This window comes from Desmodus rotundus, chromosome X (genome assembly GCF_022682495.2).
Source record: "Desmodus rotundus isolate HL8 chromosome X, HLdesRot8A.1, whole genome shotgun sequence".
Lineage (NCBI taxonomy): Eukaryota > Metazoa > Chordata > Mammalia > Chiroptera > Phyllostomidae > Desmodus > Desmodus rotundus.
In genome coordinates this window covers 61,053,578-61,080,609 of record NC_071400.1, presented here as the reverse complement: position 1 = coordinate 61,080,609, position 27,032 = coordinate 61,053,578, and the positions used below count along the sequence as shown (strand labels likewise).

Here is a 27,032-nt window from a genome sequence, read left to right as displayed (position 1 = left end):
CCACACCTTGATGTTTCTCTCCTCTTCCTTCCCCTCTGCCTAATAAATAAATAAATAAATAAATAAATAAATAAATAAATAAATTTTTAAAAAATGAAAAAAAATCCAAAATAGAGAAGGAAAATCCAACTGAGTCATGGAAAGACCCTTGCTTGGGAGGGCACAGTTTCAACAAATTAGGAAAAAGATTTCTGAAGGTTTCCAGTGAAAAATGCTTAGCTTGGAAAGGAGAGGACTATGGCCTGGGTTAATCCTGCATTTGGACTGTCAAGAGTCATGAATAGAAAGGGACAGTGAGGGGGAGAGGGTGGAGGTTTAAGGTGAGAAGAGGTGTGCAGTTGTGCCCTGGGGCGGCAGAGTGTGCACTGAGGGGCCATCTGAGGGACGTTAGTGCTCATACACCGAAGTGAAAGTGAGACTAGTTGGTGTCGTTGCATCTGAGTGTTCCTGAGGTAGAGGAATGCCACTGGGGTCAACAGTGAGGAGGCCAAGGAAGTTTTCCTTGAACTGTAAACAATAGAAGGTTCTTCCCTCTAGCAGGTGTATGTGCTTTTGAACCAAGCAAGCAATGAAACCGAGATGAAACAGAGAATGTTGTTTTCCTCTCCAGGTATCTGGGGATAAGTCTGCTGGCAGGCAACTTCTGGATCTTAACTTCTCCCATGCTGAGACTGGCGCTTAAACGAACACTGGTGCCCTGTGGTCTGGGTGGAGTAGCTTCTATTGATTGACAGTTATGTGCTGGCCAGAGACTGGGAGGTGGTTTTGGCAACTTCCTCTAGCCAGAGGAGTATTTCAAGCTGATGAACCACTTTGTAAAAAGTCCCCTTGGGGCCATAGCCTATTGCTTGATGTCCTACCAACCCTGAGATGCTGCCACGGTATGAAGCTGGGACCCGTTTTGACATGGCTCAGTTCACTTACGTCCCTTTTCTTCCCTCCCATCCTCCAACATCTCAGGCTCACAGGTAACACAGGTGTTTCAAACATAGACATCTCTGCTTTTTAGGAATTCATATACAGCACTGTTTTTCATTATAATTTCTGGTTGTAGTAACATGCTTATAGGGAGTCTTTTTAGATACCAGTGTTAGGTAAATGTCCATGTCTATTTTTTCCGTGCTGTCATAATTTCCTTATTTCAATGTGAATTTTTAATCCAGGCAGGAGTTATTTTGATTATATGCGGAATGAGGCAGATTTATTAACTCATTCAACAAGATTTACTGAGCTCCTTCTAGGCACCCGGCACTGTAGGGACATTTGAGAAAGAGTTTCCTCAGTATTAAACCTCATATTACTTACATCTAATAATACAAGAGACCAGGTTTTCCGAATGCTTTCCAAATTCATATAGTTTACAAAAAAGAACAGGAAGACCTCTTGCTAGACTGTGAGCTCATTTTTATAAAATGGTGCTATATTTTCTCCTTTCCTAGACATTTAATCCTAGACTTTGTAACACAAATACACACTTTCCCACAATCCCAATCAATTTGCCTCATTCCTTTCTTCCTGCCCAACTGTCCGGGAGCTCTAAGCCCTTTGACCTGCAAAGCTGTTGTCAGTGGATAGCAGCTTCTAAGCTCCCCAAAGCACATGGTTAAGACCCAGGATCCCTGCAATAGCTGATGTGAGTTCAAAGCCCATCTCTGCCACCTGTTAGCTCATGTGCTTAGGCAAGTTGATTAATCTCTCTGCTTTTCAGTTTTCTCATATGTATCAAATGGCATAAACATTGTATACCTCACAAGGTTCGTATGCAGGTTAACTGATTTAATTTAATCCAGCCAGAGGACTTCAAACAGTTCCTGGGACATATGTGTTAAATATTATTATTGCTGTTGTCTATTTTGCAGAAATATAACAAACCTGTTCCTTCAGGTTTGTTATTCTGGTACTAATATCTCCTCATTGTTAATAGACTTTTTTGGAGACAGTTCCAGGAATTCTCACACTTGTGCACTCAGCTTGAGCAGTGAGGAATATCCCTAGGGAGCATCCATGGTGTTAGAGCAATAGTTTTTATTGTAGTAAAATATACATAATATAATAATGATCATTTTAACCATTGTTAATGCCACAATTCAGTGGCATTAAATACATTGATGAAGCTGTGTAACCATCACCACTACCTGTACCCAACACTTTGGTGTGAAGGTAATTTTAAAAAGCTTATTCACATGTGCTCATGCCTTTGCAAGCACTCTATTTAGAAGAGCCTCCCCTCAACCATTTTGGTCCGGTAATCTCAGCTCAGTTGTCACTCCTTCCCAATTGTACCTTCCCTGAACCTTCCTCCCGTCTTAATCACCTCCCTTGTGTTTCCATTCTACCTCAGGCTCCTAATCTATCACAGAACTTACTCAAGTTTAAAATAACTGTTTATTCCTGAGTTGGTTTGAGCCCATTGTTCCAACCCACCATTTCGCATCCTGAGCCTGATACCTAACATACTGGTGACCCTCCCAGGTTCATAACACCTGCAAATTTGATTAGTGGGTCTTTAATGACCTCTAAGATTCTGCCACACAAGAAATAATGAGAAACTAGTCAGGACATTCAGTGGCACTTAGATTGACAATACATGAGGAAGGTCAAGCCCATGTCATGTACTGTGGCATACTTATCTCTGCTGAACATTCCTCCTCAGGATTCCTCCTTCCAAGGCCCACCACAGTGCAGAGATACGAGATTTTTCTGCCTCTGTTGACAAGCCATGGAAGCAGATCCTGTGGGCCAGGCCATCTCTAGGACAATCACAGGAAGTTATTCCACGCCTGGGACAAGTCCCAGCTCTATCTGGCAGCGAGCAGAAGGTTACAGGCCATCAGGCTGAAGGGTCACCAGCAATCCCAGGGCTGGTGGCACTGAGCCAGGACAGAGAGGAGCTGTATAACCTGCTTCTGGAAATTCCCAACCTGCTGCCCTTGGGTCCCATAGCCTTTGTGGTCCCCCTTGGCAAGGAAGTAGAAGGTGGAGAGAAAGGACCCTCGAGTAAAGCACAACAGAAAATAGAGCATTAACCAGAATTCTGTCTCTTCAGTGATACATTTTGCAACACATAAACACACCCCAAACTCCCGAGCATTTTCAAGGTGAAACCACTGGGAAGAGAATGACAACTAAGCTTCGAGGAGCAGGTCCTGGGAAGTTACTGAAAATCTCCAAGTTGCTACCAAATGCTTTCTTTCATTGCATGTTCTGGGACCACATCCAATTCCTGGGAGCCTTACAAATGGCAGTCAGTGGTTGAGTTGTTAGGTTTTCTAAACACTAACTAGCATTTACTAAGTAGCCGTCAATAGCAACACAAAAACAAGAAAAACACAGTGGGGGAAACCTGTTCATAGAGGAACAAGGATGAGGGAGGATGCAAAAGAAAGTGAAAAGTCAATAAATCAGATGAGAGCAAGTCTTATTCTTTTTTTTTTTTTTCTTCTGTGTCCTCTGGACTGCAGAGAAGAATGTTTGTACATGAAGGGACAGAAATATTCCACTTTGGAATACAGAGCTAAATCAAGGGAAACAGCTTTGACAGTTCGTTGTGATAGAACAATCTTTGCTGGAAGTGCACTAACACGTATGTGACTTTGAGGGTAATATGCTCTGTCAGTCTGTTTCCTTCTGAATACCTCCCAGTAAACTACAGGAGTGGCAGGAGCAACCAGCTTGAAAACCTGCCAACTTCAGTAGGCATATATCCTCTTCCTACTATAACTTTCTTTTCTCTCATTTAATTTCAACTAATTCTAATTCACCTTCTTTTTTTAAAGGTTTTATTTATTTATTTTTAGAGACGGGGGCGGGTAGGGGAAGAGGGAGAGAAACATCAATGTCTGGTTGCCTCTCCTGCACCCCCTACTGGGGGACCTGGCCAGCAACCCAAGCATGTGCCTGGACTGGGAATGGAACGCCTATCCTTTGGTTCGCAGGCTGGCACTCAATCACTGAGCCACACCAGTCAGGACTCTAATTCACTTTTTCAAACAGTGTTCTTGAACACTAAAAGGGAGCCATGAGAATTGGATCAATGAATAAGGCACTTCATATCTCTGAGGACGAGCTTTTTCTGGGAAATTAGCTGTTTTAACCACTTCACAAGATTATTAATGTAAACTGATAGACTTGTAAAAGAAATAAAGAATTTGCCCTTGTTCCCTGCAGGAGACTCCTAGTACTTGATAACAGTACACAATGATCGTATCTGCCCAGTAGCAAACCAGAGCCTTGGATTCAGCCTGGACTCTCCCTCTCCCTAAGGCCCACGTGCAGTTGGTGAGCCAGTACTATCAGTTCTACCCCCGCTGAGCCTTCCACCATCTGGCTGCTGCCACCTCTCTAGCTTTGTCCTTGGTCACTCCAACCATTCAGGAAGTGAACAAATTCAGACATGTGGCACAGCACTTGGTCCATGAGACCACTGTGAGTATCATAAGAGCAGGGCCTGCGTCACATTTATCTCTGTATCCTTTCAATAAACATGTTTTCACTAGATGATTTAGTCCGTTTCCACTTAATGTAATTATTGATGCTTTTGGATTGAAAACAAGCACCTGATTTTGTGCTTTTTATTTGCCCCTACCTAGTTTTCCTTTTCTGTGCTTTCTTAACTTCTTTTGGAGTATCTTTCTGTAAACTTATTTAGAAACTTAATTAGATCCCCAGGAGGTTGGAAATAAAAAATGTAGAGGAGGCCAGTGGCCCGTTCCCTAGTCCCCCCTACATGTAAGTATCTTGCACAATTCCATTTCAGTCTTATAACCAGCCAATGACATTGGTACCATCCAAGATATGTGGCAGGTCTCACCCGTTGAACCATGTACACATGCACATGCGTGTGTGTTGTATGTGTGTCAGTCAACTTCATCACATGTAGATTCATATAACCATCACCGCAATCGATATACAGCTACCTTCTAACACAAGGATTCCTCCTGTTAAACTTTTATAGCCACACCAGTTCAGCCTGTCATTCGGTCCACCACAATGTGTTGAGTATGTATTGTATGCCAAGACTTTTAAAGATGTGGGAGTTATTTCAAGGACCAAGACAGGCGACGTTGCTGCCATCACAGAACATAGAGGCTACGTCAGCAAAAGCTAACATCCCAGGGAGAGTTGGAGACCACTGATGTTCATTGGCTCTGTCTTGCTTTCTAGAGTTCCTTCATTCTGCCTGTAACTTCAGACACTCACCAAACTAGTTCCACTTCCAACTTTATACCTCTCTTCATATGTAATAGTGAGAAATTCTCTACCAAGCCATTCACGTACAATTTGAAAGCTTTTCACAGTAAACCCAGGCCTTGCTGTCCACAGGTTCTTAGCAACATTTTTTTCTCCTTGCTGTCCTTTAATCTGAGGCATCTTCCGCAGCCTGACCAATAAGGCCACTGAAACAGCTGCCCAGAAGGAGACCAACACCTGTAAGCAATCAGAGCAATTAGAATCTGAGCACCAAATCCTGGAGTCCCGGACACCCTTGGCCAGGACAGTATGGAGCTCATCCATAAATCAGGAGAGGAAGAGGCCCACGTAGTTCCCTTTGGCAGGTTAGGTCGAAAACTGCCATTGCTGAAATGACAGCAGTATTTGAAGGATCAAAACCTAGAGCTCCAACTGTAGCTAGATGTAGGTTTTGTTCCCTCAGCCTGAGTTGGAAAGCCTGACTATGAAGACAGGTTGCTGACCCATCCTGTGCACATGCAAAGGAAATGATTTCATAGCTTTGGGATTTCACCACTGCAGAGGGGGCAGGGGGCCAATTCTGCTTAAACAAAGGGACAGTAATCACTCTTGCCAGAAAAGCAGTTTAAATCAGAGGTGTCTCTTTACAGCCTCAGAGACTTTCAGGATGTTTCTCAGTTCATTTCAGTGTCCTTAGACAATGAATACGATCCAGACAGGCCACTTCAATTTCATTGGGTTGAATTCTGGAGCCCAAGAAGTGTAAAACAAAACAAAAAAAAACCGTTGCTATAACCTAGCCAGGTTTGTTTTACTGTGCAAGTAAAATTGAGTACACTGATAAAGTGCTCAAACTTCTAAGTTTTATCCATTATAAACTTCAGCATTGATCGCCAATCTTATTAACTCATAAAGCTCATCTTAGGTACGCTTAGCTGATCACTATTACACCCCAGTTTAATCAACATGCTGCAGTGTCTGGACAGAGCATCTACTGTGTTTGAATTAGGAGTCTGGTAGCAAGCCTTGCCTGATTGCCTAAGGTCCGGCTTAGAGGCGGTGTCTATCTGGTTCACCGTCATATCCTCAGCTCCTAGCACATGAATACGTGATGAGTAAATTCTGGTTATTAGGTTTGTTATGAACCCACAAAACTAATTTCTCGAGAGTAGTGTTTTATTTTTATTTTAATTTTTTGATTTAATTTTTACTGTATTATTTTCCATAACCTTTTGGCCCCCTTATGTCCCCTCTCCCCGCAAAATCACCACACTGTTGTCCATGTCGATGAGTCCTTTCCTTTTTTGCAAATCCCTCCACCCCCTAACCTCCCTCCCCACTAGCTGTCATCTGTTTTCCATCTATGAGTTTGTCTCTATTCTGCTTGTTAGTTCAGTTTGGTTGTTAGATTACACATATCAGTGAAATTATATGGTATTTGTCTTTCTGTGACTGGCTTATTGCACTTAGCATAGTGTTCTCTAGGTCCATCCATATTGTTGCAAAGGGTAAAATTTTCTTCTTTTTTATGGCTGAGTAGGATTCCACTGTGTAAATGTCCCATAGTTTTTTTTATCCACTCATCTACTGATGGACACGGGCTGCTTCCATGTCTTGGCGATTGTAAATAACGCTGCAGTGAACATAGGGGTGCTTATGTCCTTTTGACTTAGTGTTTTGGTTCCTCTGGACATATTCCCAGAAGTGGGATTGCTGGCTCAAAAACAGATCCATATTAAATTTTTTGAGGTATCTCCATACTGCTTTCTGCAGTGGCTGCACCAGTTTGCATTTTCACCAACAATGCAAAAGGGTTCCCCTTTCTCCACATCCTCGCCAGCACTTGTTGTTTGTTGATTTATTAATGATAACCATTCTGACAGGTGTGAGATGGTATCTCATTGTGGTTTTAATTTGTATTTCTCTGATGAGTACTGACGTTTAGCATTTTTTCATATGTCTATTGGCCATTTGCATGTCCTCTTTGGAGAAGGGTCTATTCAGGTCCTTTGCCCATGTTTTAATTGGATTGTTTGTTCTTTGGCTGTTGAGTTTTGTAAGTACTTTATAAATTTTGGATATTAACCCCTTCTCAGATGTATCAAAGAATATGTTCGCCCATTCCATGGGTTGTCTTTTTATTTTGTTGATGATTTCTTTTGCTGTACAGAAACTTTTTTTAAAAAGATTTTATTTATCTGTTTATTTTAGAGAGGGGAAGGGAGGGAGAAAGAGAGGGAGAGAAACATCAATGTGTGATTGTCTCTCGTGCGCCCCCTACTGGGGACCTGGATCACAACCCAGTCATGTGCCCTAGATGGGGAATCAAACTGGCAACCCTTTGGTTTGCAGACTGGCACTCAATCCACTAAGCCACACCAGCCAGGGCAAGAAATTTTTAGTTCAATGTAGTCCCAGTTGTTTATTTTTTCTTTTGTTTCCCTTGCCTGGGGAGATATATCCGATAAAAAATTTCTGTGAGCAATGCCCAAGATTTTGCTGCCTATGTTTCTTCTAGGATTTTTAAGGTTTCTGGTCTAACATTTATGTCTTTGATCCATTTTGAATTTATTCTTGGGTGTGGTATAAGAAGGTGGTTTGGTTTCACTTTATGCACGTACCTGTCAAATTTTTCCAATACCATTTATTGAATAAACTATCTTTACCCTGTTGTATGTGCATGCTCTCTCTGTTGAATATTAATTGACTATAAAGGTGAGGTTAATTTCTGGGCTCTCTATTGTTTTTCCTTTGATCTATATGTCTGTTTATATTCCAGTACCATGCTGTTTTTATTACTATAGCCTTATAGTATAGTTTGATATTAGGTAGCGTGATTCCACCAATTTAGTTCATCTTTTTCAGGGTCACTGTTGCTATGTGGGGCCTTTTGTGGTTCCATATACATTTTTGAAATACATGTTCTAGTTCCGTGAAATGCGCCATTGGAATCTTGATAGGAATTGCATTGAATCTATAGATGGCTTTGGGTAATATGGACATTTTAATGATGGTAATTCATCCTACCCATAAACATAGTATGTGCTTCCACTTACTTGTATCTTCTATTTCTTTCTTCACTGTCTTATAATTTTCTGAGTAGAGGTCTTTGACATCCTTGGTTATGTTTATTCCTAGGTATTTCATTCTTTTTGAACCAATTATGAATGGAATTATTTGTTAATTTCCTTTTCTGTTAGTTTGTTAGTGATATATAAAAATGCAACTGATTTCTGTATATTAACTTTGTATCTTGCTATTTTGCTGAATTCATTTATCAGATCTAGTAGTTTCTTGGTGGAATCTTTGGGGTTCTCTGTACAGTATCGTGTCATCGGCAAATAAAGACAGTTTTACTTCTTCCTTTCCAGTTCGGATGTCTTTTGTTTCTTCCTCTTGTCTGATTGCTGTGGCTAAGACTTCCAGTACTATGTTGAATAAGAGCGATGAAAGCAGACATCCCTGTCTTGTGCCTGATCCTAAGGGGAATGCTTGTAATCTTTGCCCATTGAGTAAGAGGCTGGCAGTGGGTTTGTCATATATGGCCTTTATTATGTTTAGGTATGTTCCCTGTATTCCCACTCTTCTGAGAGTTTTGATTATAAATGGGTGCTGGATTTTATCAAGTGATTTTTCTGCATCTATTGATATGATCATGTGGTTTTTATCCTTCATCTTTTTTTATGTGGTAAATCACACTTATTGATTTGTGACTGTTATAATGTCCTTGCATTCCCAAAATAAATCCCACTTGATCATGGTGTATGATCTTTTTGATGTATTGCTGTATGGGTTTGCTAATTTTTATTGAGGATTTTAGCATCTGTGTTCATCAGGGATATTGGCCTATAATTTTCTTTCTTTGAAGTGTCTTTATCTGGTTTTGGAGTTAGGATAATACTGGCCTCATAAAATTAGTTTTGGATCTTTCCCTCTTCTTGAATTTTATGAAATAGTTTGAGAAGGAGAGGTGTTTGTTCTTCTCGGAATGTTTGGTAAAATTCACCTGTGAAGCCATCTGGTCCAGGACTTTTGTTTTTTGGGGAGTTTTTTGATTACTGCTTCAATTTCACTAGGTGCAATCTGTCTATTCAGATTCTCTGATTCTTTCTGATTTAGTTTTGGAAGATTGTGTGTTTCTAGGAATTTATCCATTTCATCCAGGTTGTCCAGTTTGTTCATATAGTTGTTCGTGAGATTTTCTTACATTCTTTTGTATTTCTTTGATGTCAGTTGTTATTTCTCCTCTTTCACTCCCGATTTATTTATTTGCATCCTTTCTCTTTTTCTTGATGAGTCTGGTTAAAGATTTGTCAATCTTGATTATCTTTTGAAGAAGTAGCTCTTGGATTCATTGATCTTTTGTATCATTTTTTTAGACTCTATTTTGTTTATTTCTGCTCTAATCTTTATTATTTCCTTCCTTCTACTCACTTTGGCCCTTGTTTATGTTTCGTTTTCAAGTTCCTTTAAGTGTGACGCTAGATCATTTCTTTCAACTTTGTCTTGTTTTTTAGACAGGCCTGTAATGCTATGAATGCTCCTCTTAGGATTGCTTTCCCAGTGTCTCACAGATTATGGATTGTTGTGTCCTCATTTTTATTTGTTTCAAGGTATCTTTTGATTTCTTCTTTGATCTTGTTGTTGACCCATTCATTGTTTCATAACGTTATTTAGCTTCCATGTCTTTGCATGCTTTTCACTGTACTTGTACTTTTCATAGCACTGTGGACAGAGAAAAAGCTTGACATGATTTCAGTCTTCTTAAATTTATTGAGATTTTTGTGTTTTGTGTTCTAGCATGTGGTCTATCTTAGAAAACATTGCACATGCACTTGAAAAGTGTGTATATTCTGCCGCTTTGTGGTGAAATACTCTGAAGATACTGATTACATCCATGTGATGGTGTGTCCTCTAAGGCTGCTGCAGTCTCCTTGTTGATTTTCTGCCTGGAAGATCTATCCATTGAAGTCAGTGGGGTGTTAACATCCCCTACCATAACTTTTTTTCTGTCAGTCTCTCCCTGTACGTCCATCAGGATTTGTTTTACATATTTAGGTGCTCCTCTGTTGGGTGCATAAAGGTTCACTAAGGTTATATCCTCTTGTTGGATTGTTCCCTTTATCATTATGTAGTGTCCTTCTTTGTCTCTTACTATAGCCTTGGTTTTAAAGGCCATTTTATAGGACATAAGGACTGCTACTCCAGCTTTTTTTCCCTTTTCCATTTACATGAAATATGTTTTTTTCCAACCCTTTACTTTTAGTTTGTTTGTATCTTTCAATCTGAGATGGCTCTCTTGGGGGCCACATACATGTGGGTCTTATCCACTCAGCCACCCTCTGTCTTTTGGTTGGAGCATTTAAGCCATTTACATTTAAGGTGATTATCGACATATAGGTAAGCAGTGCCATTTTATTGTTAGACTGTTTTCCTCTGGTTTTTTTTCCATTCTTCTTCTTCTCCTCCTCCTCCTCCTCCTCCTCCTCTCCCTCCTCCTCCTCCTTCTTTCTCCTCCTTCTTTCTCCTTCTTCTCCTTCTCCTTCTCCTCCTTGCAAGCCTATTAACATTTGTTGCAGTATTGGTATGGTGTTAACAAACTCCTTTAGCTTTTTCTTCTCTGGGAAGCTCTTTATTTCTCCATCTGTTTTAAATGATAGCTTTGCTAGGTAAAGTAGCCTTGGTTGTAGGTCCTTGCTTCTCATCACCTTGAATATTTCATGCCACTCCTTTCTGGCCTGAAATGTTTCTCATGAATAATCAGATGCCAGTCTAATTGGTGCTCCCCTGTAGGTAAGTCTCTACTTTTCTCTTGTGGCTTTTAGGATTCCTCCTTGTCTTTAAGCCTTGTCATTTTAATTATGACGTGTCTTGGTGTAGGTCTCTTTGGGTTCTACTTGTTTGGGACTTTCTGAGCTTCCTGGACTTGTGTGTCTTTTTCCTTCACCAGATTAGGTAAGTTTTCTGTCATTATTTCTCCAAATAGGTACTGAATCCCTTGCTAGCTCTCTTCTCCTTCTGGTATTCCCCTGGTGCGGATGTTGTTACACTTCATGTTTTCCAAAATGCTTATTAAATTCTCTTCATTTCTTTTTTCCTTTTGCTGCTCTGCCTGGGTGTTTTTTTCTACCTTGTCTTCCAAAACACTGATCGATCCTCTGCTTCATCTAACCTAGTGTTTATTCTTTCCAATGTATTATTTATCTCATATATTGCATTCTTTAGTTCTGACTGGTCCTTTTTTATGGTTTCTATATCTTTTTTTCATGCCGTTTAGTATCCTTATAATCATTACTATAAACTCTATCTGGTAAATTGCTTGCCTCCATTTTATATAGTTCTTCTGGAGAAGTCTCTTGTTCTTGGAGGTCTGTTTCTTTGTCTTCCATGTTGGCTGGTTTTGTTTTTCTGCCTTATATGTTAAACTAATCAGCCACTATTATAATTGGCTGTGGATCTAATCAATCTGTAATTACCAGTGAGGCTTAAGCACCACAAAGTGGGGCAGAGTAATTCCTGAAGGTGGGGCTATTGCTTCCCTTCAGGCTGATGATGCCATTTGGAGAAAGATGGTGGATGACTCACCACAAGGATCCTGGTAGCTGTTCTTTTAGTTTTCTCCCCAGAGTCACCAAGCTCAGACTATCCTCAAGTGTCTCTAGTCTACTCTGCCCTCCCTTTGCTGGCACACAGAGTAAGTGGCTGCAAATGAAATTTGTGCATTGGCTCTTTAAGAGGCTCTCTGAGTCTATAGCCATCTCTCCCTGACAGTCAGAAACCCTGGTGCTTTTCACAGCTGGATGTTATCTGGGTTCATTTCCGCCTCTGGTGCTGCAGGCTGGGGAACCCAGCTTGGGGTTTAGACCCCACACTTCTCAGGGGGAACCTCCTGACTGCTGAAATATCCATCCAAAACATCAGCTGCCACCTGTGGGGGAGCCCAGCCAGCCCTCTCATGTGTCCTCCGCACTTATTACCAGTCACGTTGTGGTGAAGTGTTTTCTTCTGCCTGTCTATGTTTATAAGGTTTCTCTCCAGCTGGTGTTCAGTTGGTTATTCTGGATGATTTCTCTACAGTTTAGTTGTAATTCCAGATTGGTCTCAGGAGGGAGGGTAGTGTAGCTTCTACTTAGTCCTCTGCCATCTTAGATCCCTCAGGAGTAGTGTTTTGAATCTAGGCCTTTGATACCATGAAATAATGTGTAGAATTCAATCAACAGGGCCCTGGCTGGTGTAGCTCAGTGGATTGAGCACAGGCTGGGAACCAAGGGGCCGCCAAGGGGTTTGATTCCCAGTCAGGGTACATGCCTGGCTTGTGGGCCAGGTCCCCAGTGGGGGCCAAGTAAGAGGCAGCCACACATTGATGTTTCTCCCTCCCTTCCCCTCCCTCTAAATAAATAAATAAATAAATAAATCTTTTGAAAAGAAAAAAATTCAATCAACAGGTATTTACTGAGCAACTAACTATCTTGTGCCAGGCACCACTAGGTACAGGGAATAAAGTGGTGAGCAAGACAGACAAGGCCTCACCTTGGCTGGGTGGCTCAGTTGGTTGGAATGTCATCCTGTACACCAAAAGGCTGTAGATTCACTTCTAGTCAGGGCACATGCCTAGGTTATAGGTTTGATTCCTGGTCGGGATGCATACAAGGGGAAGGCAATCAATGTTTGTTTCTCACAGTGATGTTTCTCTCTCTCCCCCCGCCTTCTCTTTCTAAAATCAATAAACATATCCGTGGGTGAGGATTAAAAAAGAAAGATCTGCTCAGTCATTTCAAGATTTTTAAAAAGTTTTCTTAGGGTAGGTCTAGAGTAGCCTGTACTCTAAAGGCAGTGTGGCCTACTGCTAACTCTAAGGTTTGGCCTTTCCTGAGTCTCTACTGAATGTCTCAGGTTTCTTCATGGTAGCTCATCAGAATTCACATGTCTCCCAGCCCTGCGTGAGCGCCAGCACTTATTCATTTGTGAGTGTTCAGTAGTTGCTTTTGGATTCACCTCAAGCGGTTGTACCCTACACAAGTGCATGTTACTACTATTCAGCCAAAGTCTCCCAGGTGGCAGGAGGGATTCCTATGTAGATTTCTGGAGGTCTTTCTTTCTTTTTTTATTAAGATTTTGTTTATTTTTATTTTTAAAAATATTTTATTTATTTATTTTTTTAGAGAGAAGGAAGAGAAGGAGAAAGAGAGAGAGAAACATTAATGTGTGCTTGCCCCTCACGTGCCCCCAACTGGCGACCTGGCCCACAACTCAGGCATGTGCCATGACTAGGAATTGAACGGGTGACCCTTTGGTTCATAGGCCCGTGCTCAATCCACTGAGCTACACACCAGCCAGGGCAACTATTTATTTATTTTTAGGGAGAGAGGAAGGGAGGGAGAAAGAGAGGGAGAGAAACATCATTGTGTGCTTGCCTCTCATGCACCCCTACTGTGGACCTGGACCCGCAGTCCAGGCCTGAGCCCTGACTGGCAATCAAACCTGCGACCTTTTGCCTCACAGTCCAGAGCTCAATCCACTGAGCCACACCAGCCAGGGCTGGAGCTCTTTCTTTATATAGATCCTTCCTCTCTGGTGTTCTGCTCTACAAATTTCAGCATCAACTATCCAGAATTCTGATCTCTGTCTTCTGAATTTTGCAAGATTTCTATTCTCTGTTTGGGATCCTCTCCTTGCACTTGTAGTCTTGAAATATGACTATAGGGTGAAAGCCAAGTGGTCACAGGGCTCCCCTCTTTCTTTTCTCCTCATACTGATCACAGCCCTGCATTCACCACCATCTAATGTCTGAAAGCAGGTGTTTCGTATATTTGGTCTAGTTTTCTAGTTGGTTTTATGGGTAAGGGACAAGTTTAGTGCCAGATATACCAAAGTGGAGAGAAGTAGAAGTTCTCCGGGTGATTCAGATGCATACTAAAGGTTGTAGAATGTATTGGTTTGCTGAAGCTGCTGTAACAAAATATCACAAACTGGGTGTCTTAAACAATATAAATTGTCTTCCAGTTCTGGAGGCTGGGATTCCATGATTGGTTCCTTCTGAGGGCTGTTGGGGGAGGGGTGGAATCTGTTCCAGGCCCCTCTCCTTGGTTTGTTGATGGCCATGTTCTCCCCTTGTCTCTTCACAATGTCTTCCTTCGCTGCATAGCTGTGTCCAAAGTTTTCCTTCTTTTAAATCCGCCAGTCATATTGGATTAGGGCCCACTCTAATGACCTCATTTTAACTTGGTAAAGACCCTATGTCAAAACACATGACACTCTGAGGTACTGGGGGTTAGGATTTCAGTGTATGAATTTAGCAGGGTGGAGGGTACACAATTCAACCTGTAACAGGGACGTTCAGATTCAAGTCTCTGTTAAGAAGACTTGTAAAGAAGATTTAATATCTTCTCTAGATATTAAAGTGAAAGTGTGCACTTTTCCAAATGCACACATCACCCACCTGAGTCCTGTGGGCACTTGTGCCTTTAACCTGGTGGGTCACTCTCAATCAACAAGAAACTAGGAGGTATTTGTAAATGTGTAATCTGCAAATTGGATTGGCTTAAGAGAAGACCAACATACAGCTTTTACTCTCAGAAGGATGAGATTCAGTTATTCCTCTAACAATTCCATAAAAGCAAATAGGCCTGTGATCTAGACACACTTTCCTTGGAGGAGTTTATATTTTACAAATGAGCAAAAACACTTTTTTCCAAAATTACAGGATGTTGCAGGTTTTTGTTGTTAAGAGATGATACTGGTGGGGTGGTAATGACTCAGCTTGGTGGCTGTGGCAGGGAAAGGCTGATGGGAAACAGATCTTTTGATGGTTAGAACTGGAAAAGCCCTCAGAGTCCATCAGGGCACAGTGGGGGATGTGGACTCCAGAACAGGAGAAGCAATTTTCCCAGGGCAAGCAGGTGCCTTGTGCAGGGAGGGGGGGCGGGGGCGGGCAACAATCTCATTGTCATTTTATAAGTTACTTTAAATTGCTAATGTTTTGCTATCTATTTTGTCACCGGTTCACTCCAATTACACCATAAGGGAGGCAGGACAAGGTTTATTATCTTCATTTACAGATGGCAGGACTGAGGTTCACAGGAGTTGAGTTAATGGCTCAAGGTCAGTGGGAAAGTCTAAAGGAGAATCAGAATTCACATGCAGGTCACCTGACTTTCAATTCAGCCCCCGCTTTTTCTAAACTCTTTCTCTGAGTCATGTTTGTGGATACTTGTTTGCAAAATGACTCTGCTTTCTAGATCTTCTTGGCCCAGGATATGTTCATCTTCACAGTCTTTTCCTGAACTGTTTACTTCACCCTTTTCCATCTTGGCTTTCCAAGCTGCTCCCCACCTGCCCTGCAGAGGAGGCCTGGGGGGAGAATGTGGAGTCTAGTGCAGGCTTGGAAACCAGCAATCTTGCACTTGTAAAATGGAAACATCTCCCCCATCAGAAGCGGCTGGGGAGGGCCCTCTGTGAGCTTACCAATTCCCTGACAAGCCAGCACTCTTCTTCCATTCATGCACCATGCCTGGCACGTAATATGCACTCAGTAACTATTTATTGAGTGAATCCATGAGTATGCCCTGCCCAGAGGGAATGTTTGAAAATCCTTTTTATCATAAAAGAAAACACAAATATAGCAAATCACATTTTAAAAATGTATGGCGCACTAAATTACTATTAAGTGAGCCCCCTGGTAACCACCGATCAGTTGAAAAATAACTTTGCCGCCCACTGCCAAAGCCCCTCCGTGTGCTTCATCTCAGTCACAATGTCCTCCTTATCCCCATAACTAACTACTGTTCCTGATATGTATAGAAATCATCTTCTTTGCATCTTTTATGTTTTTATCATTCAAATGAGCATCCCCTAGGCACTATAATTTAGTTTAGCGCACTGAAAAAATCTGATACATCCTTAAAGTGCCCTTAAACCCATAGATTCTCCTCCGTACTCCTGTCCTTTGTTTCTTATCTGCTGAAAAACCTGGGCCTTTGATCTGCAGTATTTCCCACAATCTGTCTCTTGCCTTGAAAGAAACATCCAAGCCTGTAAGAATTTTTATGAGTTTGTTTCAGCCAAACTGACGACAATTGCCCAGAAGCAAAATCTCAACACATTGAGAAAATGCTCCGGAAAATGTTTAACTACTTATTTTATACATCAAAATTAAAGGGGAACACACAAGGCAGTTACACATATCCATTGGTGATCGATTAGGGAGGTGGGAGAAAGCAAAGCAGGGAAACCTCTGGGATTGGGTGAAAAGTAAAATGAATAGCCCTGGCCAGGGGGCTCAGTTGGTTGAGCATCATCCCATGCACCAAAAAGTTAGAAGCCTGATTCCTGGTCAGGGCACATACCTAGGTTGCGGGCATATGGGCAGAAACTGATTGATGTTTGATCGATGATTGTCTCTCACAGCGATGTCTCTTTCTCTGTCTCTCCCTGTCTCTGTCTCTGTCTCTGTCTCTCTCTCACTTTCGCAAGCCGGCTGGGTAGATAACAGTCAATAATTATCATGCTGGGTAGATAACAGTCAATAATTATCATGATAACAATAACAAGGAGATTTGTGGTCTTTCTTCTGGTGTTGGCTGTGCTTTGAGGTGTCCAGAAAAAAGGAAACTACTTTGTTAGTCTAAAGGCATGTTATCAGGTATGTTATCCTATATGCAAAAAGACTACAGACAGGTTCAATTAAGGTAAAGATTGACCTGTGTTAGGGAAAAATACTGCCCTGGGATATTACTACCAATCACAAATAGCTTTTAGTACGAAAATTTTCATTTCAGACCATCCTATGTGGTAACTTTTCGTCTGTGAGTTTGTAAGGCCTGCCACACAAGTCTCCCCTGAGTTTGTCAGGTTTAGTATGTGGCCCCTTTTTTATCCACTGCCTCATGCTAGGCTACTGAAGGTACCTGATTGTTTCTCTTCCTGAGTTGGCCACTGTTGATGCTTAATACTTATACTTACTAATTCACTGGGGATGGCAAAATGGTGGGAGCCTACTTCTATCATTTGTTTTCCTTTACTAGTCAGAATACATTTATAAAAAGGTATTTCTCTTAATGTGTTCAGTGGGATGGCTTATCTAGGAAAGGCAGGGTAATGCTCAATTCTTTCCCCTTACCTACCAGTTTGCAAGAAAATGAAGCGGTCTTTCATATCCTCTAAGGATGACAAATTCTTTTTCTCTTTTTTAATATGAGAACTCATGGATTTAAACATATTTGATGGATTTCAAGCCACTGGAATTATTATACGTATTAAAGCTGATATCGTTCCACTTTTGTCCACTGGGAACTTCAGGTGAACTCCTGTGTCCTTTAGATGTGACCCTTCACATTTGTTAACTTCCTAGTGGCGCTGTTTCATTGGAAAGAGCTTTACTTTGGTGCCGGGTGACTGCTTTCAGGGGTCTTTGTCACATGTGTCCCTCTTCAAGACGCCTATAAGCCTGATGGAACAAAACCGTACACACAGCCTGTGGTTCTGCCTACCTAACGCAGAGTTCTAAGAATGCACCATTTCTGCTTTTGCATCATTACAACTGTTAGGGAGAGATTTACAAACCCGAGGAAGAACATGCTGATGAGGTTGCCAGATTTAGCATGAAAGTGATGCTACAGCCTATTCAAGTTACTGGCTGACTGTTCATTTTCCTTTCCGCTCTCATGCTTGCCGTCCGGCTCTGTTGAACTACCTGCACTCACACACACTGCTTATGTAGCCCTTCTTCAGTCTGAGCTTAGCCGTCATTTCCTTTTGGAAGCTTCCCTACACCTGCCCATCTTTCGTGTGTTACCATAGCATTTTGGCTTTCTCTTCTCATAGCACTTATCTCACTGACTACAATTGTCTGTTTAACCATCTGCCCACTTCCTTTGCTACCCACAAGACTGAGTGGCAAGGTCTGTGGCTTGTTCACCTCCATTTCCTCAGTTTCTGCATGGTGTCCAGCATGTTAGTAGCATATTAAGAGATAATCATGGAACAAATGAGTGAAAACCAGACTCGTCCATGTCATTGTCCTCTTTGCACACCCACTGCTCCTGGGTGATACCTCTACGAGTGCTCTCATTACCCTCCATCGAACGAACCCATTTCATACTTCTAATTCCCTCCTCTTCATGTGTCCCTACCAAAGTGACCTTTGGAAAGTTTGAGGTATCCCAGGCTTCCCATTAAAGCTTTCCCTAGCAGGCATACAGGGCATTCTTTTATCCCCCTTCCTTGGGCCCATGTCATCACAGGGAACACCGGGACTGGTCCTTACTTTCCTGTTTGCCTCAGTCACTGCCAGAAGCCCAGGTTTCCCACCTCCCCCCACCCCAAACCTCACAGTGACACTGGAGCTCCTTCCCTCATGTTTGTTGTCTCCATTCTGTTGAATGCCATGTATTTGCAACAGGAATTTAGTGACTCATTAATTTTTCTCTCCCTCCTGGATTACTACATGAGCATACAAACATGATGTTATTTCTTCCATCTTTTTTTTTTTAATCCTCACCCAAGGATATCATTTTTAAAAATTGATTTTAGAGAAAGAGAGAGGGAGGTTGGGAGAGAGGGAGGGAAGGAGGGAGAGACAGAGAGAAACATCGATCAGTTGCCTCCCACATGCACCCCAACCGGGGATCAAACTTACAACGTTTTGGTGTATGGGATGACTCTCCAACCAACTAAGCCACCTGGCCGGGCTACTTCTCCCATCTTATAAACAAGAACGAAATCACACTGCTTTGTCCCTCTTTTAAGTGGCCAAACACCTCCTCAGCTGTACACTGTGTAAAAGTAGAACCAAGCTAGGGCTCACCTGCCAGGCACTGTTTCTCTCTCTCTGTCCAGCCCAACATGGAGCAACTGCCCTCCTTCTGACGGCTGGCCCCTGCTACGGGTTCTAAAGGGCTTTTTATTCTGAGGTATAATTGCAGGTCCTTTGTGCCAATTGGCCTTCCCCTCTTCAGTGCTTTATCAGATTCTGTCCCAGATCTTATGTTCCGTGGGCAGGGAGGGAGCTGAGAACACTCCAAACGGTGGCCTTTCCGTTCCCCCTGGCCTCTTGGTCGAAGCTGGTGGGCTTATAAATGTGTCAGGCAAAAATGAAGTTAGAGATATAGGAGACTTCCTGTCCCAGTGGTCACCATGCCTCCTGGCAGAATCCCGCACTTCCTGCTGTCACACATGCCACTGCACAGGAGAGCAAACCGCAGAGCTATAAATCTCTCCACTTGCTTTTGCCAACTGCAACATTGAGCCTCTCCAGTGGAAGAAAGCCCTGCTGTCAGCCCATCAGCCTCTTACTTTTGTGCTCAGTTCTCTCCAGCAGAAAGCAAGCACATGGTATCCATGTAGGCCGGCCAGGTGGCATGCACTGAGCAAAGGGCACCTAAACATAAAAGATAGGGAACTTGAGGAGAGTCCTCACTTCTTTCTCCCTGCCTCCAGGAGACAGAAGGGAAGTTTACCGATACTGAGGACTCAGAATAGCATGGCTATGGTCACTTGCAAATACCTCTTTCCCCAGGCCTCATACTCCAAAGGGTAGCTATCCATTTATCTGTTGGGATTTGCACATCTTCTTGGTACTGTCAGCAGCAAACATTTTATGTCAAGGGTGAGGCAGGAGCTGAGGAGGCTTATGTCCTTCTCAGTAGCTCTAGTCTGCCATTATCTCAGAGCTGGTTTCTTTCCAGCATCATTCTCTTTGTTGAGCATAGACTAAGCTTTGCATGATCATCTTACCTCAAGACTTGACTCTTTCTAAGATCTTTGTTGCACTAACAAAGTTCCTTTCAATTGTTACACTGTTTTTTTTAACAGGGAACTGATAGTTTTAAGCCATCCTGCCACCCTACCCCCGCCACCTTAATGATAAACAAAATACATCTATTTTTAGATGTCCTGTAGGTCATCTTGATCCCTGGTTGAGAAACACTGTGATTGAGGAAAGGGAGAGGAAATGCGTGTATCTTCCATGTTTAAAAAATAATCCCTTGCCCTGGCTGGTGTGGCTCAGTGGATTGAGCGTGGGCCTGTGAACCAAAAGGTCGCTAGTTCGATTCCCAGTCAGGGCATATGCCTGGGTTGTAGGCCAGGTCCCCAGTAGGGGGCGCATGAGAGGGAACCACACATGGATGTTTCTCTCCCTTTCTTTCTCCCTCCCTTGCCCTCTCTCTAAAAAATAAATAAATAAAATCTTAAAAAAATAATCCCTTGACCCCAGAGATCTCCCCTTTGCAGTGAGACATCTCTAAACAATTGGCTACACACCCCTCTACTTTTTTCCTTCACATTCATTACTGATTCTTTCACCTTCACTGGAGTTCAAATCCATTCCTATAGTACCTTAGCTGTGTGACCTTGAGCACATTAGCTAATTTCTCGTTTTTTCATACATAAAATGGACATACAATAGTTATATCTCCCATACCATTTGGAGATTAAATGGATTATCTCCTCTCCAATGTATATGATTTTTCTTTTCTTGTTGAACAATTCTCTAGAAGTTAAATAACAATGTTAGATGATACTGACAATGGTGGGCACTCATGGTTTGCATCTGATTTTAATGTATGATATTGGCTTTAAGACTGAGATAGACAGTGATAAGAAAGCGTCCTTCTTCTTCATTACTAAGGTTTTTTTTAAAGACCTGACTATAAATAAGTTTGTATTATTGTACGTACCTTTGCTACCTTGATTTTATAATTCTGGTCCTTCGACCTGTGGGCATGACCCTATTACTACACTCCCCAATAATGACACATCCTATAATCATTGAAGAAAGCAGACTTGAAGATGGCACACTTTATTCCAAAATAGGGTGGACTTTGCGTTTCGTTGTTCTAGTAGCTGATTTACTTCTTTTTGCTGTCCTTGCTATGAAACAGGTTCTTAGCAGAGTCTCCAAAGCAAGAGCAATTGGTACTAACTCCCTGTTGAATTGCCTCTCCACAGGCCTGGCGCAAGCGCTGGTTTGTCCTCCGGCGGGGCCGCATGAGTGGCAACCCTGACGTCTTGGAGTACTACAGGAACAAACACTCAAGCAAGCCCATTCGTGTGATAGATCTCAGCGAGTGTGCAGTGTGGAAGCATTCGGGCCCTGGCTTCGTTCGGAAGGAATTTCAAAATAATTTCGTGTTCATTGTTAAGACTACTTCTCGTACATTCTATCTGGTGGCCAAGACCGAGGAAGAAATGCAAGTGTGGGTATACAGCATCACTCAGGTCTGCAACTTCGGTCAACTGGAGGGTGGTGCAGGTGAGAACAGAGTTGTGGTTCCTATGTGCTGAAGGGGGGCCTGGGACACAGCACGTGCACTGGAGAGCTACTATGGGAAAACCATTCAAGGTACCAAGCCTACCTCTGAGGGTGTTTTGGCAGGTAATTTATATCAGAACTGTCCCCCCGCCCCAAACACAGTACCAGAAATGTCTCCCTCTTACCAGGTATTAGACTTCAGGTTCACATGTACCATGCACTGAACATTATAGGCAACATCAAAGGCTTTGAAGCTGCTCTGTGCCTTTGCTCTCATAAGTCACAGAGAATGAGTTCAGTGAAAATGAAACATGGGTGAGGATGGCCCATGGGGCTCTGATTTTTCCAATGCTGCTGCTGCTGATTTTCTAGAAATATTGAACATCGCTATCTTTCATTAATTCATGGAACTCCAGCTTTTCTGTTACCTATTGTATTGTTTAGGACTAGGTAGTAGAAAGACAGAACTTGGCTACTTATCATAGGCAGGGAAAAATTCCTCATATCTTTAACTGGTTTTAGGTCTCTGCAAGGGAAATTAGGCCCAAGTTTGCTCTGTGCCATTTCTGGGCGGTGGGAGCAAATGAGTCATGAGGCTCTTTCTCCTTCTCTCTCTCTTATTCTCACTCTCTCTTTCTCATACACACACGCTGCCCATTCTATGTAATAAAGCCAGGTATACTGCACCTAGGGTTCCCATTCATTCCCCCTCATGGGTTTTGTTGTTGGGAAGCATGCTCTGATCCTCAACCCATGGAACTTTCCATCTAATTTCTTTTAGCCTTAGTCTGGTAGACAAAACCTTACTCCTAAAGTCTGTGGTCAACAGTTGCTTCAACATTTCTACTGTTTCTGTATGCTTAGCATTGGCCACTGAAATATCTACATTAAACGCTAGGTGGTGGTGGAGAGTCAGACTTGCATCTCTACAAGCACGTAAGTGAGTGTTTCCTGAGGACAAAGCTCTCTCTCTCTTTTTTTAATGAACCAGGGAAGCTTATTAAGTGAAGCTATTCAGTTACATTGTTGAGCTTTGACAGCACTCAAATGAAAGGAAATGAAGTGCTGACGACTTCTTTATCCTTGCTACAACAGATAAACTTTATTAGCAAAGTGGCAGTGAAGGCACCCTGGCTGGATTCTCACATGGCAAACGAGCAGAGGCTCCTTGACCAACTCCTCCAGCTTTGTCGCCCACTCTTTGCCACCCTAGTCCCTACCTTCAGCCTAAACTAGATATATATTTGTGTATCATGTTATGTGTTTCCTCTGTTTCTTTCCTCACCCAGGAGTTATCCGAAGACATAGATACATAACATGTTTCCCAAAATTCAAAGAGGAACAGGAATGAGTAAGGCACCAGGCAGGAAATGGAAAGTTCTGGCATGAAGCTGGAGGAAGCCCGAAACCCCCTCTGACCTCTTTTATTCCCTGTATTTCCCCTTAGTTTTTAGAAGGATGTGAGGGCAGAGTCCTCTTCATCGGAGAACCACACCCAAAGGGGTTTCTTGTAGCTTTTCACATATGTTTGGTTCTGTCCACAGCAGCCACAGGCAGTCAGCATACTGTGCGGACTTTGGCCAGGAACTCTGCTAAGTGTTTTCACATATTAGCTCGTCTTATCCCTAGACTGATTCTGTGGCATGTGCACTAGTATTTGCATCTCCACTTTACAAAGGAAGCCTGGAGCAGGAAGGTAATTTTCCCAAGGTCACAACAGCTAGATAATAGAGCCTGAACTTGAACCCAGGCATTTCTGGGCCACTCTGACTCAGGAATTCTGAATTCCTGCTAACTTGGTTCAAAGGGCAAATAAAAGGAGGCTTTTCATTGGGGGTTTGCGAATGTTATGCTCCTTGAGAAATGTGGGCTTTACTAGTCATCACAACACCCCCTTTTTTCCTTCCTTTTCCTTATACATCATTAACAGTTAATCTTTAACAGTATTCTTTATTTATGTGTTACTTGTCTATCCCTTCTGGTGGACAGTAAGGGCAGAGTCTTTGTCTTGGCTGTATCAGCAGAGTTAGAACAGTTCTGGGCACATAGTGGGTGCAAAGTAGGTATTCTATATACATAGACATAAATAGATATCTATATATGCATATATACATGTATGCAGAAATGCATGTGTAAGTACATACGTATGTATTTGATATGCATAGATATATGCGTATATATGTATATTTGTTGAGTGAATAAACAGTGATACAGGGCTGGGGCTGAGGTCCATAAAGAAGCTGTGTATAGACTGTCTCACTGCAGATTTTTGGACCAAGCATGTGTGTTTTTTTCTTTTCTTTTTTTTTTTAACTCTTAATTGATTCAACACTTCACTCGTAAGAACATTGGCCTTCTTTCCCAGACATTGTTTATAGCTTGGGGAAGTGGTCTCCTCCATCAGTACAAACACCAGCTGTAATTTGCATCTTTTATCTGGCTTCTTTAGATGCTGTTTGAGAAATTGTGAGTGAGTGTTATAGCCATTCTTAAACGTTAATGTGGGAAATGATTTCTCCAGCAGATTCCATGGAGAGCCTCTCTCACACACCCTGCTCCCTCCAGCCATCCTCTGCCAGCTCTCTTCACACTGCCCATGCTGTCAGCTCCTCCTTGCCAAGAGATGACCCAAGCTCTAATACTGTAGCCACTGAGGAAACCAGAAGTGAGTCAGAGTTTCCCTTCCTTCCTGATTATCTGATTCTGTCCAACTGTGAGACTGGAAGACTGCACCATGCCAGGTATGCTTATGCACCGGACTCCCTCTGAGCCAGGCCTCCTACACACACTCCTCTGTTTGCCATGCCCACACTGCCTCCTCTCTCAGGGTCTGTCAGTGAGATGTGCTCACTGCGCCTGACCAAATCAGTCCGTTTAGCTGCAGCAGGTTTTAGTGGGTGTATCTGCCCTCACTTCTCTTCCTGCTGCTGACGGGGTGGGGACAGATCACTATCAACCACTATGAAGGGTGAAGTATGTGATATACTAAACAAAATGAGTCATGTATTTTAGCATTGTGGCTTTCATTTCTAACCTTGCATTTTCATATGAAAAAAAATCTGCACACCATTTTTTTTCCTGCATCAAGGTGTTGGGGTCACCGAGGGTTGTAGAAGGAATGTGGCTATATAAGTAAAGTAAAAGGTAATACTTGAGGAAAGGGAATGAGGCCAGCATGGGTTTTGCGGTGGTTAGATAGCTTTCTTCTTTAGATTTCTGCCAAGGTAGTATCAGCAGTGTCGCTGTGGTACCTATTACAGCTGCCAGGGACCTGCTACTTTCAGTCGAATTTATATACTTTTCTTCCCTCAGTTTACCCACCAGATGTGACAGCTGGTCAAACTCAGACCGGTCATTGGAACAGACTTCATCTGATGATGTTTTTGTTGATGGCCCGCAGTCGCAGCCCTATGTTAACTTGGCCTACCCCTTAACCCGTCGGAATGGATCGCAGGAGGCACCTTACTATGCAAGGCCTCGGGCTTCCCTGATTTGGAATAGAGATAGCAATGGGCCATACAGGGACCACTTTTCTTCACCATTGCTGGAAACTTCCTTAAATTCCACCATTCAGGTAGATAAAAACCAAGGTCCCTTACCCTATGGGGTAAAAAAGCTAGACCTTGTGCCCAATGTGCCACCTCCTCGCCCCCCTAAACCAAGCCATCTCTCTGAACGGCGCCAAGAGGATCGGCTCCTGTGGAGTGGGCACAGCAGTATCAAGAAGCCAGAATGTACTACAGCACCAAGAAGAATCTCTCTCTCTGGCTTAGATAACATGAGACCCTGGAAAGGTAAGTGTTGGTTGCTAATATTCAGGTACAAGGAGAAGCCTGACTCCTCTTAACTCTTTGGGTCCCTGTAGCTGCTGCAAGAAGTCAGAGCCCTGGTCTCATAGGCATGCCCCTGCCCATGTGATGGCCTCCCCATCTAAGACTAAGCTCCAGGTGTTTGTATGGAGTCACTCTGGCACCCACTTGGTACAGAAGGAGATGTCTTTTACGTCAGCTCCGCTTGATTTGATTCCATTCTTTGCCTCTCACAAGCATAGTGACCTCTGAGACACCAGAACAGCTCTTCTTTTTTTTTTAAACATATTTATTGATTATGCTATTATAGTTGTCCCATTCCCCCCCCCACTCCACTCTATCCTGCCCACCCCCTCCCTCCCACATTCCCCCCCTATAGTTCATGTCCATGGGTCATACTTATAAGTTCTTTAGCTTCTACATTTCCTACACTATTTTTACCCTCCCCCTGTCTATTTTCCACCTATCATCTATGCTACTTATTCTCTGTACCTTTCCCCCGCCATCCCCCTCGCACTCCCCTATTGACAACCCTCCATGTGATCTCCATCTCTATGGTTCTGTTCCTGTTCTAGTTGTTTGCCTAGTTTGCTGTTGTTTTTGTTTTAGGTGTGGTCGTTAATAACTGTGAGTTTGCTGTCATTTTTACTGTTCCTATTTTTGATCTTTTTCTTAGGTAAGTCCCTTTAACATTTCACATAATAAGGGCTTGGTGATGATGAACTTCTTTAACTTGACCTTATCTGAGAAGCACTTTACCTTCCCTTCCATTCTAAATGATAGCTTTGCTGGATACAGTAATCTTGGATGTAGGTCCTTGCATTTAATCTTGGGTGATGTAATTATGATGTGCCTTGGTGTGTTCCTCCTTGGGTCCAGCTTCTTTGGGACTCTCTGAGCTTCCTGGACTTCCCGGAAGTCTATTCCCTTTGCCAGATGAGGGAAGTTCTCCTTCATTATTTGTTCAAATAAGTTTTCCATTTTTTGTTCTTCCTCTTCTCCTTCTGGCACCCCTATAATTCGGATGTGGGAACGTTTCAAGGCGTCCGGGAGGTTCCTAAGCCTCTCCTCATTTTTCCGAGTTCTTGTTTCTTCATTCTTTTCTGGTTGGATGTTTGTTTCTTCCTTCTTGTCCACACCGTTGATTTGAGTCCCAGTTTCCTTCTCCTCACTATTGGTTCCCTGTACATTTTCCTTTGTTTCTCTTAGCATAGGCTTCATTTTTTCATCTGGTTTTCGAACAGATTCAACCAATTCTGTGAGCATCTTGATAACCAGTGTTTTGAACTGTGCATCCGATAGGTTGGCTATCTCTTCCTTGCTTAGTTGTATTTTTTCTGGAGCTTTGAAGTGTTCTGTCATTTGGGCCTTTTTTTTTTTTTTTTTTTTTTTTTTTTTTGTCTTGGCGCGTCTGTTACTTTAAGGGGCGGAGCCTTAGGTGTTCACCGGGGCGGGGTAACGCTGGTGGCTGCGCTGTGACACTGTACGTGGGGAAGGGGCCGAGAGGGAGCAATGGCGCCCGCCTCACTCTCCTCCGGATTTCAGTCTTTCACTCCGATACCCACAATCAAACTGGGCCCCTCTGGTGCTGGTTCCCGAGTGGGTGGGCCTGTGCACACTCTAGGCCCCTGTGGGTCTCTCCAACGACCTCTCCTGTGAGGCTGGGAGTCTCTTCTGCTGCCGCCCCAACCCCCAGGGGCGTTTTCAGTCAGAGGTTTGAGGCTTTATTTCCCTGAGGTGGAGCCCTGGGTTGCACGCTCTGCTTCGCTCCCCACTGTTTG

The 27,032-nt window shown here is 42.8% G+C and overlaps 1 protein-coding gene across 7 annotated transcripts in view; it reads left to right on the top strand.

The window, feature by feature from the left end:
* The window catches only part of GAB3 (GRB2 associated binding protein 3), a 95,644-nt gene that overhangs the window by 27,443 nt on the left and 41,169 nt on the right, over positions 1–27,032 (top strand). For 5 of the 7 annotated variants that reach the window (XM_053917608.1, XM_053917606.2, XM_053917611.1 and 2 more), the window contains exons 2-4: positions 21,139–21,442; positions 23,964–24,183; positions 24,755–25,236. In XM_053917608.1, coding sequence (XP_053773583.1) covers positions 21,139–21,442; positions 23,964–24,183; positions 24,755–25,236 — 1,006 coding nt within the window. The remainder of the gene's footprint in view (positions 1–21,138; positions 21,443–23,963; positions 24,184–24,754; positions 25,237–27,032) is intronic. The other 2 variants (XM_053917607.2, XM_053917610.1) reach the window with 1 other exon arrangement.